Below are 17,735 nucleotides of genomic sequence, written 5' to 3' on the forward strand. Positions count from 1 at the left end.
TAGACTGAACGGCGGACATGTAAGACCTATGTCACAGCCAGAGGCGACATTTACTCTCTTTTAAAATCACACAAAATAGTTTGTATCTGACTGCCACCCATCTACTCCTCTCCACTCCGCATCGTTTTCCTTCTTTTTAAATCTCCATCGTACAATTTCCGGTCTTCAAGTCCGTCCGTCCACGTGTCATAATCATTTTTGACACATACGAAATTGAAACGCGTATAAGTATCAATCAAACCACCTTCCCCCACATCGATCGTGCGTATCATACTCGACTCGTCGTGTGGTATCAATAATATTCGGGGTACGTAATATCGTCAAGATAAAAATTTCGTAAAAATTACGGCGTCCAATTGATCAAAAGCATTGACAAGCGCGGGAAACTCTAACCTCTTGGACGATTTGAAAATTAACGAAGTCGCAAGTATTCTTTGTTCCACAGGTATAATTATGATTTATTAATTAATCAGGATTAAATAATACAAACAATATTCGATAATATCAATAATGAAAACGATAAAAAAATAACTTTTAGAAAAGAAAGAATTAATTACCTATTTTGTTAGATAATTTCTATATTACATGTTAATGGTAATAATTAGTTAGTAATTACTAACTACTTACATAAAAATGATGAAATTAAAAAATAGTATTTTATATTTTCTTCTTATTAACATTACCTTCTTTTTATTTTTTTTTATAAGTTATAAAAATATATAAATATATATAAATATATGAAAATTATATAAGTTATAAAATTAATACAATTTAATCAAATTCTCAAAAATGATCGTCATTCTTAAAATTATATTATTTGAAATAATTCGATGGAATTAATTATAATATTATAATATTCAATGGAATAATAACAACTAAACGATAGAAACTGTTAATTGTTAAAATAAAAGATGTGTTTAGAAAATTTTCAAGCATCCTATAAACGGAATTGGGCAACGTGTATCCCCACCTTTGTCGTCGCGGATCCTCGACAAGATTCGTACCCGAATTTGGAGAAAATTTGATATGGATGTAGACTCAAACGAAAACAGCAGGGATATCGATCTATGCGAAACGAACACTCAACGATTGATTGCCGAAAGTGGTGGCCGATGTATGAGCACACAAGCTATGCAATCGCTTTATGATTTTCGACAGAACAATCTTCTTTGCGACGCCGTCTTGAGACTCGAGGATGGAGGCGTATTTCCGATTCACCGGGCCATTTTATCAGCTTGCAGTCCATATTTTAGGTCTTGTCTAGTATGAGTTCAATCTATGCCTTGAATGACATTTTCTCTTTATAAAAACTTTAACTCTTTATTAAACGCTTAAACAAAAGTCTGAAAATGTGAAAAATATAAAATTATAAAATATAAAAAATATAAAATTTATATATATTTTTTTTACTTACTTTATATTTTATATCCTTTTATCTTTTATATCCTTATATTCTTCAAAATATTTTATATCTTTAAAAATCTGGAATAAAATTTCATTTTTAATAGATTTTAAAAATAATAACTGAAAATACGAAAAATTTATTTGCTTTTTTTTGTTGTTTTTTGTTTTTTGCTTATTATATATTTCTTCAATTATAAAAGATTAAAGAAATTTTAGTTTCAACTAAAAATATAATTATCGAGCAATAATATGATTGCATTTTCATGACACATTCTTCCTTCAATAATTCTATTTTCTTTGTTATTAATATTTTTTACAACTCGAATATCAATCGTTTATAGAACTCTATTCACAACCACATTACACTCACGTGAGAAAACGGATGTACTCTTACCTGGTGTCAGCAGCAACATGATGAATCTGCTTCTCGAATACGCTTACTTGAGATCGATCAATGTGAACAATGAGAACGTGTGCCAGTTGTTGGTCACTGCCGATTATTTGAATATCCTAGGTGTTCTCGATTTCTGCTGCGAATATTTGAAACAAAATCTGGCGCCTGAAAATTGTATCAGTATCATGAGATTCGCCCGGGAACACTTTTGCAAGGGATTGGAGAATAGCGCATACCGCTATGTCATGAGACATTTTGTGCAGGTTATTATTTTTTCTCGACACTTACTTTTTAACATCTTTAAATAACACTTATATTACTTTTTTGAGATTAAATTAGATCGTAGAAAATGTCCATTGCACTTCTTTATAAAAATATTAAATATATAGACGATATTATATAGAATTTACCTAATTGATATTTCCTTTACCACTAAAAGTAACTATGTGAATTTCCTCGTAAAAAAATATGTGACATCACAATATCCCCACTGCTAAATTAGGCAAAACACATCACGTGACACGATGCGACATGTTGGTTTAGAAGGCTCATCACGTGACATATCTCTAAAATAGTAAAAAGTAACATAATATAATTAAAAATAATATAATTAAATATATAATATAATTCTACTCATATTGCTGTCATTTTTCGTAATTCGACGAAGGCGAATTAAATAATTAACTTTTGTGGTAGCTATGGTATCTTCTATATTATCTATATAAAAGAATTACATATATTGACATGAAATTATATATTCTTCGAAATCAAATAACTTCTTTTCTGTTAAAACTTTTCTGATAAAAAATAGTAAAAAACAGAATAATTATAATGCAAAATATATTAATACAATTGATATAGGTAGCTCAACGGAGCGAGGAAATCCTCGATTTGCCGATTGAAGAGCTAACGACTTTAATCGGAGCCGACGAGCTGAACGTGAAAAGCGAAGACACCGTTTGGGATTTGGTGTTGAAATGGATTGATTATGATCCTCAATCGCGGAAGGATTATATCGTAGATCTGATGAAGAATATTAGACTTGGCTTGTTGGACACGCAGTTCTTTCTTGAGAATGTGAAAGATCATCCGTACGTTACCGGGAACGAGGCTTGCCGGCCGATTATAATCGAAACCTTGAAATTCTTGTACGATTTGGAAATTATCACGCAAAAAGACGGAGAGGTACCGACGCCGAAAATAGCACGTCCGAGGGTACCCCATGAAATACTGTTCGCTATAGGTGGATGGAGTGGCAGAAGTCCTACAAATTTCATAGAGACCTACGACACCAGGGCGGATCGATGGGTCAAGGTAAGTGTTAAATGAAATAATATTAACATTAATATAATTTATCTCTTAAATTTTTCTTTTTTTAAGTAATTTTAAAAATAATTGTTTGGAACTGGAGTCTTATTTCTCGTTAATTTCGATATCTTTAAAATCTTGATATTGAATAATTATTTGTCTTATAAATATTTAATCTTAACCTTAAACATATTTTAAACCTAAATTTAACTTAAATCTACTTAAACATTAAACATAATTCTAATATGTATTCTAATATGTTTTTGCATATATTTCGGAAATGATGATTTTAATAATATAACCTTAAAATCGATCAGGTAATTCTGAATAATTATCATTTGTTTAAATAGATGTTATTGATGTATTGTGTTTCATTCAAAGTTTCATAAAAAAGTTATTAATGTTATTAATCGAGAAGATCTATATATTAATATGAATGATTGAAAATCAAAGGTGGAAGAAGTAGATCCGATCGGACCTCGCGCGTATCACGGAACTGCGGTGGTCGGTTTTAACATTTACGTGATCGGTGGCTTCGACGGTGCTGATTATTTTAATAGTTGTCGTTGCTTCAATGCTGTTACTAAAGTGTGGAGAGAAGTTGCTCCAATGAACGCCAGAAGGTTAAAAAAAAATAGAGATAATGCCTATCTTTTCTTTCTTCTCATTTAAATATTCATCTTATTTAAATATTTATTAAATTTAGTAAATTTTTCTACAATTTGTTAATATTCTATAAAACATCAAGTGTTTTCAAAATGTTTGTTTAATAATAATATTAATACAACATTTCGATACCTATTTGCACACGATAAATATTTTTGCGATTATTTGAAATTGTAGGTGTTATGTTAGCGTTGCCGTACTCAACGATTTGATTTATGCAATGGGAGGATACGACGGATATTATCGGCAAAACACTGCGGAACGTTATAATTATAAGACAAACCAATGGTCTTTGATAGCACCCATGAATTGTCAAAGATCTGACGCCAGTGCGACTACTTTGAATGGTAATTCTGATAAAATATATTTTGTTATATTATGAATTATATAGTATGAATTTTCTTTTATACAATTCTTGCTTAATGTTTTGCAAAAATTATAATTATTTTTTTATAACGTAGATAAAATTTATATCACGGGTGGATTCAATGGACATGAATGTTTAAATTCAGCAGAGGTATACGATCCAGAAACCAATCAATGGACTATTATAGCTCCAATGAGATCACGTAGAAGTGGAGTATCCTGTATAGCTTATCATAATCATGTATATGTTATTGGTAATTATTCAAAAATTAACTATTATTTAACTAATATTTTGAAATCAAAAATCTTGTAATTATTTTACATAATCTTATCCTGTAAAATAATTTTTATCTTATGAAGGAGGCTTCAATGGTATATCAAGAATGTGTAGTGGTGAAAAATACAACCCTGCAACGGATGTTTGGACACCGATCCCGGATATGTACAATTCACGCAGTAATTTCGCAATCGAGGTGATCGATGACATGATTTTCGCCATTGGTGGATTCAACGGTGTTACCACAATATATCACGTCGAATGTTATGATGAGAAAACGAACGAATGGTAAATTTTTTAAATTCTTCTAATTTTATTTTTATATATATATATATTTACAAACAAAATAATAGTAATTTTTATTTATCATATATCATATAAATTTTTACTAACAAATAAAATTTTTAGTTTTCATAATAATATTTGAATTATTAAATTATATCTATATAAATTTATAATATAAAAAAAAAAGAATTAAAACTCTGAAGTCTTTGGTGTATTTCAATAATTAATTTTAGAATAACTATCTTTTATATACATCATTTGAAAAATCAAAAACAAATTTTTTTTTTATTATTAGAAAATTATGCAATTTTTGCGTTCTATTTTAATACATATATCTAAATCTTTTCAATTTCACGCTTTTTATAGGTACGAAGCAACGGATATGAACGTGTATCGTTCCGCGCTTTCAGCGTGCGTAATCATGGGTTTGCCAAATGTAAATGATTATATTCACAAGCACCGCGAACGTCTCATGGAGGAGAAGCGGCAGAAACTGTTAGCACTGGAGGTGCACCGCAGTCAACATCAACCTCAACAAGATCAAATGCAACAAAATAGTGAAAATTCGCAATTAAGCAACGAATTACCTATACCACCATCACCTCAGATGCCTCAGAATATGAACACTAATAATGAGAATCGACAAAATTGAAAAAAATATGTATTTTGAAAATATTATGTCGAGACTATAGGTTTTAGGGTCAGACGGACGGACGGTAATTAGGAGCAATAGAACGATGAATGTTCAAAGATATTAATTGCCCTACGGTTATGTTGAAAGAAAATAATGAAAAAAATTAATGGCAAGTATATTTTCATGTGTCTTATATTTTCGATTCATTAACGATTACTTAAGATGTAACAATAACTCAACAAGTAATAGTAAGATTATCTCTAAATTTATAAAATTTATAATATTTTTTGAAAACAGTGATAAAGAATAAGTAAGAGTTAAAAGTTAAAAGTATAATTCTAAATTATTTGTAAATTTTATTTTATAATAGATTTATAAAATTAGGAAGTGAAAAATTAGAAATTTTTTCGTTGTTAGTTCATAAATAATTTTTTTTTTTTATTGTAAAATATTTTTCTTTCAATATAACCGTAGTTTATTTTCAAGTTTGGAATCGTAAAATAAATCGTCAGAGATAAAAAAATGTAATGACGATAAAGAGATTCATGCAGAGTTAAATATCCTGTTATCAACAATAATGGAGGATGATTTTTGAAACGAAATTTTAGGATCATTGTACTGGAATAAGAATGTGATTTGTTGAAACAGGATGATATTTTCGGATTCGTGTTTTCCGGAATTTTATTAATCGGGACACGTTTTATTTTTATACAAAACATGTTTCTATTGGCTGTTTTTGTGATACAATTTTGTACGAAGTTTATTGGAAGATTTTATACATATAACTGAATTTTGAGAGCCGATTATAATAAAGAAGAGAATGAAAGAACGATTTTTGACATAAACATATTATTGACACTAATGTTGACAAAAACTGCTAAAATGGAACTTTACAACAATCAATAAAAAAAGTATTGGTAAATTACATAGTTTTGGTTTTCTATTAATATATCTCAATATAATATCTAATTACATATAAATGCGAATAACTTCAATATGTTTAAGCAATATAACCATCAAAACGAAATTAATTATCTATGATTTCGACAAAAAAATAAAGAGAGAGATAAAAAGAGCAAATAATAAAAGAAGAAAAAACAGAGTAAAAATTTCGAAATTAGCGCCATTTTCAGTATGCGGCAAATGAAATACAAATATAAATAAGGAGAACAAAAGAAAGAAAGATAGAGATAGGATAAGAATTGACTATCAATGCCATCTCTTGAATATTTTACTTTATTTTTAAAAAGATATATATTTTTGACATTCAGAAGATGGCGCTGATACCTCAATTTTTATCCTATATCTATTCTTTTTCTTATTATTGTTCTTTTTACCTTTTTCCACATTTATCTTACCTTTAACGCTTAACCATATGTGAAGCATAACATCAATTCAATTCACATTATTTTAATATATATAATAATTATAGATTTTTCTATATTATTTTAACTTCTAATCTTTTTATTTTTATTATTATGTTTTATAATTTTCATAACTTAATTTTAAACATATGCCATTAAATGATACATTTATCTTGTATAATCTTGTACTTTATCTGTAAATTCTTATATATATATAATGCCTTTATAATTCATGTAATGATTTTATTTATTATTATAAGAAGATTATAAGAGAAATTTTAAAGCCTATCTAAATAATATTTGAGTTGAACATATTTATTATATATATTTCAAATTAAATAAACTAGAATAATTAAAAGTATATCTAGGAATTTTTATTCTTTTATTGGTCAACATGAATTGTAATACATATATTTATTAAAAGGTGAGAATAAGTTGGACACTGACTGATAACGAATAAGTATAATCGCGAAGTAGCCGTCAAATGTATAATAATTGTTGGTGATAAATTTAATGTTTTGTAAATTATACAAAACAGTGACAGAATGGTGAAATAAAATTATAAATAGAAAATGGCGAAAATTGTGAAAGGATTGGAATCGTTGTCTACAGTTTTAATATGTGAATATTGCGCTAACCTTTCGTTCAAGCAAATAGAAGATTTTATAAGGTGAGTCCATCTATCTATTTGCAATAAAAAAAAGTTGTAAAAGTATCTTAGATAATTTTTTATTAGCTTGCATAGATCATTTTGAACCTTCAATATATCTTATACAAAATTCGTTCATGTTTTAATTATATGGTTGTTGAATATAATAAATTAATTATAAACGAATGTTTTTTTGTGAATTAAATTATTATTAGAAAATATATTATAATGAAAAACGTCATTAACAAATAATATATATGTAATTATATTTCAGACATTTAAGAGATCTGCATTGCTCTAGAGAAGGAGGTTCATTTGTGTGCCTTTATGGTTATAATGGAGTATGCACTAGTCTTCCTGTGGAGGGTGTTTCTGATAAAGATTATGTAGCACATGCCACTAAACACGCAATAATGCAACAACAACGTAAAAGTAATGGTCAATTATCAGAGCCCTCTTCATCATGGACTGTGTATTCTGCAGCACAGAATTTACCAGCTGTTTTAAATGATCCTTTCAAAGGAAAACAAAGTAACTTTTTAACTCGTACTTGGGGAGATGGATTTGTAGAAAAAGTTGATATACCTAAAAGTCCTTATCTTCCTGAGATAACAATGCAACATTTTGAATCATATTTAAAGAAAATTGCAAGGGTAATTAGTGTTAATAAATTTGTTTTAAAAATTGAAAATATTAAAGTACATATTTAATATATATATACATATAATGAAAAAAATTGATTTTAAAATTAAAATAAAAAATTTTTATTTACAGAGATATCGAAAACATTCTCGTATGAATTTAAATGCCAATAGACCAATTACACCTAATGAATTGTTACAAAATTTTCCAAATTTAAGAAAGGTTAAACCATTAGGTAAAAATAATATATCTATATTATTGATAAAATATTACTATATATAAAATTCTTAAATTAAAATTTTACAGATCGAATGCAATTTGATTTATCCAACATTCCAAAAATTTTTTTAACACCTAATTTAGATCTTTCTCAAAAAGATAATTTTTATGCAGTATTTCCATTTACAAAAAATGGATTATTAAATGAAGATTCTAATATTGTTATAAATGTAAAGCAAATGCAAGAAAAGGTAATATTTCACTAATATTAATATTTTCATAAAGTTCAAACACTAAGATAAATAAATTTAATTTTTATTTGTAATAGCTAAGTCATTATTTAGATATTGTGGAAGTTAGAATAGCAGAACAAGTTGCTTCTAAGTCTCAAGCATTTTTTCATGCTATGACTTCTCATGATGCCTTAATGGAGCAACTTACTCAAACTATTACAGTTTTGAAAGCCCTTAGAAAAAATATACACCAAGTTGATAAGTATCTAGTCAATGATTCTTTAGAAATTTTAAGGTAAATTATAAAATTATTTGATATTTTTTTCGAATATTATATATATATTAATTTGAATATATATATTTTCCATAATAAATATATTTTCAGGTTGGAACGAGCGAGATCCAATCGATTATTAGTTCAAGAAAAATTAAAACTTATGGCTACAGTACACCAAAGTCAACCAATGATACAATTGTTGTTATCTACGCCAGATTATGTTGCAGCATTAGATCTCATTGCTACAACCCAAGAAATACTTTTACAGGAATTGAATGGAATACATAGTTTTAGGTATTATCTATATAAATAAAGCTGATGTATAATAAGATATAAAAATTAAATATATTTAATTTTTTTTTCTTAGACATTTAAGTTCTCAATTAACAGAAATGGAAAAACTTGTTGATAAAATGTTATCTACCGAATTTCAAAGATATGCAACCGCGGATTTAAATAGACCATTAGGAGGAGAAAATACAGTTTTGGATGGTGTAAGTATATGTAAAATTTTTAAAAATTTTGTACACTTAGTTCGTAGCAAACAAACCGTCGTGCATCTCTTCCCAGTGAGATCATTTGTACATCCTCAACGAACAGGATAAACTTATTTCCATCATTTCTGGTCTTCTGCGGCAAAAACATTTTCAATTTGTGGATACTTACAAAGAAGAAGCTGTAACGACAGTCCGAGCTGTAACAAAACAAAGAGTTATAGAAGCTTTAGCAGAGAGTGATTGTTGTAGTGATCAACAAGCTGCAGCTTTAGAAGTTGGTGGACTTTCTCTTGCTGAAAGATTAACTTTACTTCATAATGCTATACAATCTTTAACATTTCTTCTAATGCGAGTTAAGGTATTATATTACATTATAGTATAATGTAAATACATTGTATTATAAAAATATAAAATTATTATATTTGTATAAATTATAATTAAAATTATTTTTTTAAATATAATAAGTTTGACATTATATGTATTTTTAGGCTGTACATGATGTAATGCGAGATACAGTAGATCTTGCAGCTGGCCGAGTGTGTGATGGATCATTCGATGATACGATACCTGATCGTTTATTAACTCAAGCAGAACATTCGCGAGTAACACTTAAACTCAATGATATGATAATTTCTGTTTGTGATTATTGTCATGAGCGAATGGGAAATCTGCTTTCTGCAGGTACAAATGATAAAGATAAATTACAAAATGAAAAAGAAAAATTTAACAATGAAAATTCAAATAACAAACAAGAAGAAAAAGAATGCCAAAATTGGAATGATAAATCATCTTGGTTGAGTAAAAGGGCAACGACAGCTCAAGTATGTCAACTAGCGAATTTAGTTGAAAAATTCACAGAAACTTGTGAAAAACTCTGTGGTAAACAATGTACTGGATTACGTTCTGCATTTAAAGTATGCGTTATTCTTAAATCTATTTAATTGAAAAAATTTTATATTTATATTTTGTAAATATATTTATATATAAATATATTTTCATACTTTATAATAATATAGGCACAAGCTAGTAAATTTATTCAAAGATTTCATACTGAACTTAAAACAAAGCTTACTCTTTTATTGGAATCTGAGAGATGGAAACAAGCTGATGTACCACCGGAATTTCAGTCATTAGTAACATATATATATGAAAATAAAGCTTTTCCACCAAATTTATTTAAAATTGATGATAAAGTTAAAAGAAGTAGTGTTCAAAATTTTATTATGGTGGGAAATGAAAAATATGCCGTTGTTGGAACAGCTTTAATGCTTACACAAATGATTCATGAGTATTGCAGGTATTTATTAATTTTTTATTATTAATTTTTGAAATATTAAATGTATATGAATATTTTAATTTTATAAATATTTCAATAAACATTTAAAAAAAATTTATTTCTAGAACTGGCAGTGAATTAATTGCTTTATCAGGAACAATTGGAAGACATTTAGCCGAATTATTGCGACATTATAATTCACGTTGTTGTCAACTTGTTCTTGGAGCCGGCGCTATGCAAGTTGCTGGTTTAAAAACAATTACCAGTACAATACTTGTATTAGCGGCACGAAGTTTAAAATTAATTTTATGGTTTATGCCTTTTGTTAAATCACATTTTCAAGGTAAATTTAATTACTTCATTTATTTAACTTATATTATAATTATAATATTAATGAAAAAAACTTATTTATAGCATTTGCGGAACAAAATTCTAATCGTGGACTTGGTGGATCTAATATAAGTGGAGGTGTTGCTTTATTGGATAGTGTTGAAAGAGATATTCGTGCGCACGTGAAAGAAATTGAAAGCAAAATTCTAACTATTGTCGACAATCTATTGGGAGGTCAAATATCGAAATGGACTGCAAGACCACCAGTACCATCAAAATCATTTAGAAATATTTCTAGGTACAGTATTATATAATTTAATTTTTTTATTTATTATAATCATTAAATATTTAAAATCGTTAATTACAGTTATTTAATGAAACTACATGAAGCAGTTTCGGGAATTCTCCCAGAAGTTGAAGTACAAACTTTATATCGTACAGTAAATACATCTTTCAAAGAAAAACTTAGAGAGCAATTAGTCAAAATGAATATAGTGAATAATGGTGGTCCACAACATGGTGTAGTTACATCTGAATTAACATTTTATGTTGAGGCATTACGAAAATTAAAAGTGTTACCAACTAATGAGTTAGATGATAATTGGATGAGTGATATATGGACCAGATAACATGCAGAGCGTGTAATATATTGCATAATAGAAGCAATGAAACATTGTAGAAAAAGGTGACTAATCTTTATTACAGTCTTCCTTCATATGCGTTGCATCTTAATGACTATTAATGTTTTGATGAATTTTTAATGATGTGGCTTGTATTAAAATTAACCACATATTAATGTTTATAATTATTTTATTTATAAGGTTGTATGGAATGCAATGGTTTGGTAATATTAATATAAGGAATTTCTCAACAGCATTTTTATAAAATGCTTTATATTCGATATTTTGAAAATATGTGTAAATAGTAAATAATTTTCTTTAAGAAATATGATGTTACTTGTATTGTTTATTGATATTTTAATACAAATTACAAGTTAACTTAATTATTAATATTAAATTACACATATTTTACGTCTCCCAAATCTTATACGCCATAGTGTTCAAATGTAAAATTTCATACATAGGTCTGAATAACTATACAAAGAAATCTATATGAATAGTAGAAAGTTATTTTTTCTTCCATACCTTTAAGATTAAATATAAAACTTATTTGCAATTGAATACAATAGTAAACATACTAAACATTTGTTATTGTTATTTATAAAATAATTCAAATCAATTCATAATATATATAAAAATGAATATGGCAGAACCAAGCTAATTATTCATTTTTCTATGATTATTTTTGCATTTATATTTATATTTGTTTTTTCAAAATTGGAATCTTTTTGAATATACATAATAATACGTAATAAGAAATTAAAAATATATACATTTTGTTAATAAAATATATGAAGACCTAACATAAGATATGAAAGATGCAATATGACTGCTTTTATTGTTGTGTTCATTGCTTAAACTAACTGAATGAAGAATATTGTCAGATAAATTCTGACAATAACTATTTAACATTTTTATATATTGTGTACTATTTGCACTAATCTGTTTTTATTGACAGATTATTAAACTAGTTTCCTAATAGTAAGCATATCTTACTATTATTTATTAGAATACATTAATGTGAGGGTTTTTATCAAAGTTTTTAAATACCCTATTTCTCATACTTTTGTGCATATAAATGTATACATATATGTACAATATTGTAATCTACTATTACAAAAAACTGATTAATAATTCACAAAAAAGATAAAAAAATAATCTAGTTCAATAGTATTAAATTTTTCATTACATGTGTTTATTATTATTTAAAAATTAAAAGAATTACATAATTTAATTGCAATTTTTGTAATATATTGTAAATATTTATTTTATCCTCATAATCAAGATAAAACTATTAATTATTCCTATTACATTCCATTAATATTAAATTTATTATGATTTGATAATTATATAATTATGGCATACTAATCTAAAATTATATTTATTTATTATAGTTTTAACTTATTATAAATCTTTAAGTATATATGGTGCATTTCAACTTTGTCTAGTCCATCTTGTACATAAATAAAAATGCAATATTAATTATTTGTATTTTAATTTATAAATAATTTATTCAAAAAAAGTTTCTCTATATGGATTTTAAATTGATATAGATATAATTGAAATTAACTAATATAAAAAATAATTTGATAAATTTCATTGACAAAACTATTGTTATTGAATATGTACTTACAAAAAAAATAGAAAAACTTAAATGTAATATTTATTATTTTACCATATAATGGATATAATGGATAATTTATTAATAATATTACAAAAAATTAATAACAGCAACATATAAAAAAATTTTATAATGTTTTATATTTATATATTTTTATTTACTACATTAATCGTACAAAAAAATCAAAATTATTTCAATAAAACGAATATATTTATTTCTTAATTTTTATTTTTACTTTTTTATTTTAATAATCAATATTGATGTGATATATTAAAAGATAATAGTTAAATAATAAGTTTGAATTAAAATTTTTGAATCTTATTTACAATTTACATACGAATTTTTATAAATTGAGCTTTCTGCGTAGCTATAACAACGAATATCAAAACATGTTCATAACCTATACCCAAAAAGAAGATACAAAATAAATATAAACTACTGTGCATTTATTATAGCAACAATAATTGTATATAAATTTTGGATAAAAAATGGCAGATCAAAATTCGTATGTATCTGCTAACCTTATATTTACATTATCAAACTTATAATAATATTTATATCTATTATAAAACACAGTTATATATTAACAATAATTATTATTTTATTGAATTGTTTATATTTGTAAAAATCAGAGCATATATTACGTGATTATGTTTTAGCGAAGAAAATGTTAGAGATATTGCTTTACGTTTTTGTTTAGAAGAAGAGCAACGACGTAAAACTAATCCTAATGAAACACACGAACGCTCAATTATCATTGTTGGTAGCAAGAGAGTCGTATGTAGTATATTAAAAATATTAAATAATATTAATACAGATTATATATCTATATTTATGAGAAAGAAATATATATTCTTAGGGTAAAACTACAATCGTACATCGATTTCTTGAAAAAGACGAAGCACCAAAACCAACTATCGCAATGGATTATTCTTTTGGGCGTAAAGCTGGAAAAAGTTTAGTAAGTTTTTTAGAATACATAAAATATCATTTACAAAATAAATAAATATAATTATAATAATATAATATGCAAATTTTTATTAATCAAATAAATAATATTCAGATAATATCAATTCATCAAAAAATAAATAAAAAAAAACATCATTATTTTATGCAAGATATATAAAAAAATATAAATATATAATAATAAATAATTGAAAACATTCTATTTATTAAAATCACTATAATATATCAATAATAATATATTGATACATACATTTTAAATATTTAAATTTGGAAAGTTTTATTTTATATAATAAATATTATACAAATAAATGACATGACTTCTAAATAAATTTGATTTTACATTAAAAATAATATTAATCACTCAGTTTTACATTCTATTTCATTCTCATTCTTTTATTCTTATTTTTTTATTTTAATTAAAAATATTATAATATATGATATAACAATATAATGTTAATAATTTTGAAAAATGATTACAAAAATATTAACGAAAAAGAAAAAAATTAAATATAAAGTATTACGTAAATGTTCACATTCGTATGTTACGAATATTTAACTGTGACTTTAATAGTTATTTATTTTTTGTTATCGATGTAGATAAAAAATATCGTACATGTTTGGGAAGTAGGACATTTAACTTCTTCGTTAGTATCAGCAGCAATGACAGGTTCGTCTTTGACTCATTCTCCTCATCATGTTACGATATTGGTTATTCTGGATTTATCGCAACCAGAGATTTTATGGACCACGTTTGAAGAAGCTCTCTCAGTAGTGCGTAACGCAATGAAAATGAGTTATGACGATAAAATAATTCAGGAACTTAAAAAACAGCGTATTAAAGAGCGGAAAAAAATTGTGGAGAAAGAAATTGATCCATTTCCAATGAGACTTTGTTTCATAGGTGGAAAATATGATCAATTTAAGGTATTTTAAGCATTCTTGACAACTATTAAAATATATCATGCATTACGTTATCATTATTGTATTTTTTTAATAATAATAAAAATTATATGAAAAAAAATTTGAAATAGGATTTAGATTTGGATAAACAAGAGTTAGTCGGTAAAACTTTAAGAGCTGTAGCACATATTTTAGGAGCAAGTCTCTATTATCATTCTGCAAAAGATAAGTCTTTATTACGAAGAACTAAAGATTTGTTATCTTATTATGGATTTGGTACACAATTTTCGTAAGTTTTTATGTTATAAATTAAACTAATAATAATAGTAATATACTTCAAATTTCATATTTGAATATTGGAATTGATATTTTTTTTTTTTTTTTTTTTCATTTCGAAAATTATAAATCTTATAGTGATATCAAGTGTACTGATTTCGAAAAGCCATTAGCAATATCTGCCGGTACAGACTCCTTCTCGTCGATCGATTTGCAATTTCCTCAAACCAGACCTTCGGCTATCTTAGATACCATCAAACAGATTTATGTTACTCATATACCACAAGAGTCAAGAAGCAACGAAATTATCTTGGAGGATCCGAGTAACGATCCCAACTTTAATGAACCGATCATCGACAGATTACGAACCCAGAGAGAAGAGGTATATCGTTAAATAATTTAATTTGTAATATATACGAGAAAAAAAATTAAAATTAAATTTTATTTTTTTCATTTTTTTTTTTATAATTTTTTTTACATATCAAATATTTATCAAATCTTTTTTATTTAATTTTATTTTCTCTTACTTAGATAAATATTTCAAATTAAAAACAATAATAGATATGTCTTCCATACGTGTTATAATATAATGATTTTTTTAATCCAAGATGAAAGAGTAAAAAATAATCTATTTACAGGAAATAAATATTCTTCTTCACGATATGTTAGAAGGTCGAATACCTCAAATTCCTATTCCGGATCCATCATAGATAATAATTTAATTAATTAATTACTAATAATAATTGCTCGTTGCGTGGGTTTAATATTGTACGTAAGAAAATTTTTTAAGCAAAAAAAAAAATTTTTAATGGATTTGTTATATTTGATTTTATCAAGATTTTTATCAACTTCCAAACAATTCCTGATTTTATTTATATTTCAGATATTTCCATTTGAAAATGAATAACAATAAGATTATAACAATTTATACGTAGATACGAAGTTAATCCATTCTATATTATAAATTATTTTTTTTTAAACTAAAATTGATAAAATACAGAAGATAATTCAAAATGGATTAAACTTAGAATAACTATACTCGAAATAATATACTATAAGCAATATGTATAGCAAATACAATAAAATAATTTTTACTATATACAAATATTCAGACGTGGCCGATATTGCGAATTTTATCTTGATGTTACATTTTCAGACAGATTTATTTCATTGAAATCTCGCATTCATCAAAATAAAATGAATAATCTATCTTGGAATCAATCATTTAAATACGATGTCCATCCTCCGTAGAGATGAAATTACGTGTTTTCGTGTCATCGCGCACGCGTCTATTCATTCGCCCTTTCCCAACAGTGGCTCACCGTGAAATCGAAGGGTGTACAGGGAGAGCGGGAGTAAAGTGGAAGGGTGGGGAAGGTGTCGTCGCACGTCTCCTGATTCCTAACGGCAGTAGAATAGTGCGCTGATAAGAGCAGCGGCAGCGAACGGTGACGCGTGCGCGTTACGGTGCGATGCGCATGCGCGTCGAGGTACACGGGTCGCTCCCGATACGCGGATAGTCGGAGTCGAGCGTTTACGAAAACGGGATCCGACTGGGGGGGTTTTCGCTTCGTCGCGGGCCTCTCGCTTTCTGGCCTCGGTTTTCTCAGTGAAAATGCCGCTGTGATAGAGGCGCGCGTGCCGTGTGCTCTGTCCGGGCTTGTCGCGCCCCTGCAAAGAGCCAACAGTCAACTGTCCACACGAATTTTTACTGCGTTACTGATTCTACTGATTCACGGCTGTTATCTTTTCGGCGCTCTTCTCATCTCCCTCCCTCAGTATCTTCTCTGTCTTTCTTCTTTGTTTATTCTCTTCCTCTTTCCATACCATACAGCCCTCTATCCTCCGCGTAATTCGCGCGTTTTTTTTTTCTATCTTGTCATCGTAGATCAGTTGTTCTGTACTTATCTCTTCTGCCACAAACGGCACCGCATACCGCAAAATTTAACAGTGGGAAATCGTGTCGTCGTAGAAGTGCCGCGAGTTTCGTAATCGTCTATCAACGAAGTTGCACCGGCGATTCGAACAGGTGAGTCGAAAAACAAGATTCATACCGTGTCACTGATTGTTTCCCTTAGATCCTTGTCATTAATCAGTACAACGATTACAACGAATTAGGTCTGGTAAATCGATAAAACTGAGAATTGACTCGTCTAACTGACACGACGTTCGAAATGTATATCGTGATGATCATCAGACCGCCCCCTCCCGCGCCTGTTTCTCGCGGTTATCGATTCCGGTGTGAACGCGCCCTGTCTGGACAGTTATCTGATTGTCTTTCTTACGCGCATCTTTCTTCCACAGGATCAAGTTTTTTGAATGATCAATATCGAGCCGCATATATATATCGTTTACGCGGCTTTTTCGTTCTTTTACCGTTTCGCATACGTGTGGATAAAACTTAAAGGCTTCCTCGAGTGCGTTCGTGAACGCGTGTCAATTCGAGCGTGATTTCGGTACCGTAGCTTGCGAGCAAAAGGTAACGAACCAATAATGCGAATTAATTACACGCATCGTGACGACTGACAGTT

At 27.5% G+C, this 17,735-nt stretch overlaps 4 protein-coding genes and 1 long non-coding RNA gene across 9 annotated transcripts in view; 4 read left to right on the forward strand and 1 right to left on the reverse strand.

Annotated features, from left to right (window-relative positions):
- The first annotated feature begins 998 nt into the window (after positions 1-998).
- LOC411968 (kelch-like protein 10) lies at positions 999-5,715 on the forward strand. The gene is made up of 8 exons (XM_026441732.1): positions 999-1,253; positions 1,746-2,061; positions 2,660-3,112; positions 3,560-3,729; positions 3,950-4,119; positions 4,234-4,392; positions 4,499-4,703; positions 5,067-5,715. Exons 1-8 carry the CDS (start codon positions 1,027-1,029, stop codon positions 5,350-5,352), a joined length of 1,986 nt encoding a protein of 661 aa, XP_026297517.1. The 5' UTR covers positions 999-1,026; the 3' UTR covers positions 5,353-5,715.
- Positions 1,215-2,774, reverse strand: LOC102654966. 2 transcript variants are annotated; one of them, XR_408682.3, is made up of 5 exons: positions 2,649-2,774; positions 2,209-2,364; positions 1,799-1,963; positions 1,415-1,482; positions 1,215-1,343 (listed from the first exon to the last, which is right to left on the reverse strand). It is a non-coding gene; the product is annotated as an uncharacterized LOC102654966 (long non-coding RNA). The 2 variants fall into 2 exon arrangements; XR_001706452.2 differs by lacking the exon at positions 2,649-2,774 and having other exon boundaries at positions 2,087-2,221.
- A 1,391-nt stretch (positions 5,716-7,106) lies between the features above and the next one.
- Positions 7,107-13,839, forward strand: LOC725982 (vacuolar protein sorting-associated protein 54). 2 transcript variants are annotated; one of them, XR_001703847.2, is made up of 14 exons: positions 7,107-7,368; positions 7,622-8,000; positions 8,122-8,224; positions 8,296-8,459; positions 8,537-8,736; positions 8,827-9,012; positions 9,086-9,212; positions 9,319-9,573; positions 9,704-10,129; positions 10,232-10,512; positions 10,617-10,834; positions 10,906-11,119; positions 11,189-11,506; positions 13,763-13,839. XR_001703847.2 is itself a non-coding variant. In XM_001121762.5 (13 exons), the coding sequence occupies exons 1-13, from the start codon at positions 7,271-7,273 to the stop codon at positions 11,448-11,450; spliced, it is 2,913 nt and encodes a 970-aa protein (XP_001121762.2). In that variant the 5' UTR covers positions 7,107-7,270; the 3' UTR covers positions 11,451-11,933. The 2 variants fall into 2 exon arrangements, 1 of the variants encoding a protein (XP_001121762.2); XM_001121762.5 differs by lacking the exon at positions 13,763-13,839 and having other exon boundaries at positions 11,189-11,933.
- LOC726015 (cytoplasmic dynein 2 light intermediate chain 1) lies at positions 13,344-17,197 on the forward strand. Of its 2 annotated transcripts, none has more exons than XM_016913395.2 (8): positions 13,344-13,567; positions 13,722-13,839; positions 13,922-14,023; positions 14,626-14,952; positions 15,060-15,217; positions 15,343-15,586; positions 15,843-15,972; positions 16,088-17,197. In XM_016913395.2, exons 1-7 carry the CDS (start codon positions 13,551-13,553, stop codon positions 15,912-15,914), a joined length of 1,038 nt encoding a protein of 345 aa, XP_016768884.2. In that variant the 5' UTR covers positions 13,344-13,550; the 3' UTR covers positions 15,915-15,972; positions 16,088-17,197. The 2 variants fall into 2 exon arrangements, with proteins under 2 accessions (XP_016768884.2, XP_016768885.2); XM_016913396.2 differs by having other exon boundaries at positions 13,922-14,018.
- LOC727399 (protein numb) overlaps positions 16,619-17,735 on the forward strand; it is a 62,705-nt gene continuing 61,588 nt past the window's right edge. For both annotated transcript variants that reach the window (XM_026444000.1, XM_026444001.1), the window contains exon 1: positions 16,619-17,233. The gene's annotated coding sequence lies outside the window, so the exon portion shown is untranslated. The remainder of the gene's footprint in view (positions 17,234-17,735) is intronic.

This window comes from Apis mellifera, linkage group LG1 (assembly GCF_003254395.2).
Source record: "Apis mellifera strain DH4 linkage group LG1, Amel_HAv3.1, whole genome shotgun sequence".
In the NCBI taxonomy this organism is placed as follows: domain Eukaryota; kingdom Metazoa; phylum Arthropoda; class Insecta; order Hymenoptera; family Apidae; genus Apis; species Apis mellifera.

Coding starts and splice junctions, on each gene's coding strand:
- LOC726015 (XM_016913395.2), top strand. Junction 15,218..15,342: donor GGATTTGGTACACAATTTTC/GTAAGTTTTTAT, acceptor TAAATCTTATAG/TGATATCAAGTGTACTGATT. Junction 15,587..15,842: donor TACGAACCCAGAGAGAAGAG/GTATATCGTTAA, acceptor ATCTATTTACAG/GAAATAAATATTCTTCTTCA.
- LOC411968 (XM_026441732.1), top strand. CDS start 1,027: ATGGATGTAGACTCAAACGAAAACAGCAGGGATATCGATCTATGCGAA. Junction 1,254..1,745: donor GCTTGCAGTCCATATTTTAG/GTCTTGTCTAGT, acceptor AATCGTTTATAG/AACTCTATTCACAACCACAT. Junction 2,062..2,659: donor TCATGAGACATTTTGTGCAG/GTTATTATTTTT, acceptor CAATTGATATAG/GTAGCTCAACGGAGCGAGGA.
- LOC725982 (XM_001121762.5), top strand. CDS start 7,271: ATGGCGAAAATTGTGAAAGGATTGGAATCGTTGTCTACAGTTTTAATA. Junction 10,130..10,231: donor GATTACGTTCTGCATTTAAA/GTATGCGTTATT, acceptor ATAATAATATAG/GCACAAGCTAGTAAATTTAT. Junction 10,513..10,616: donor ATGATTCATGAGTATTGCAG/GTATTTATTAAT, acceptor ATTTATTTCTAG/AACTGGCAGTGAATTAATTG.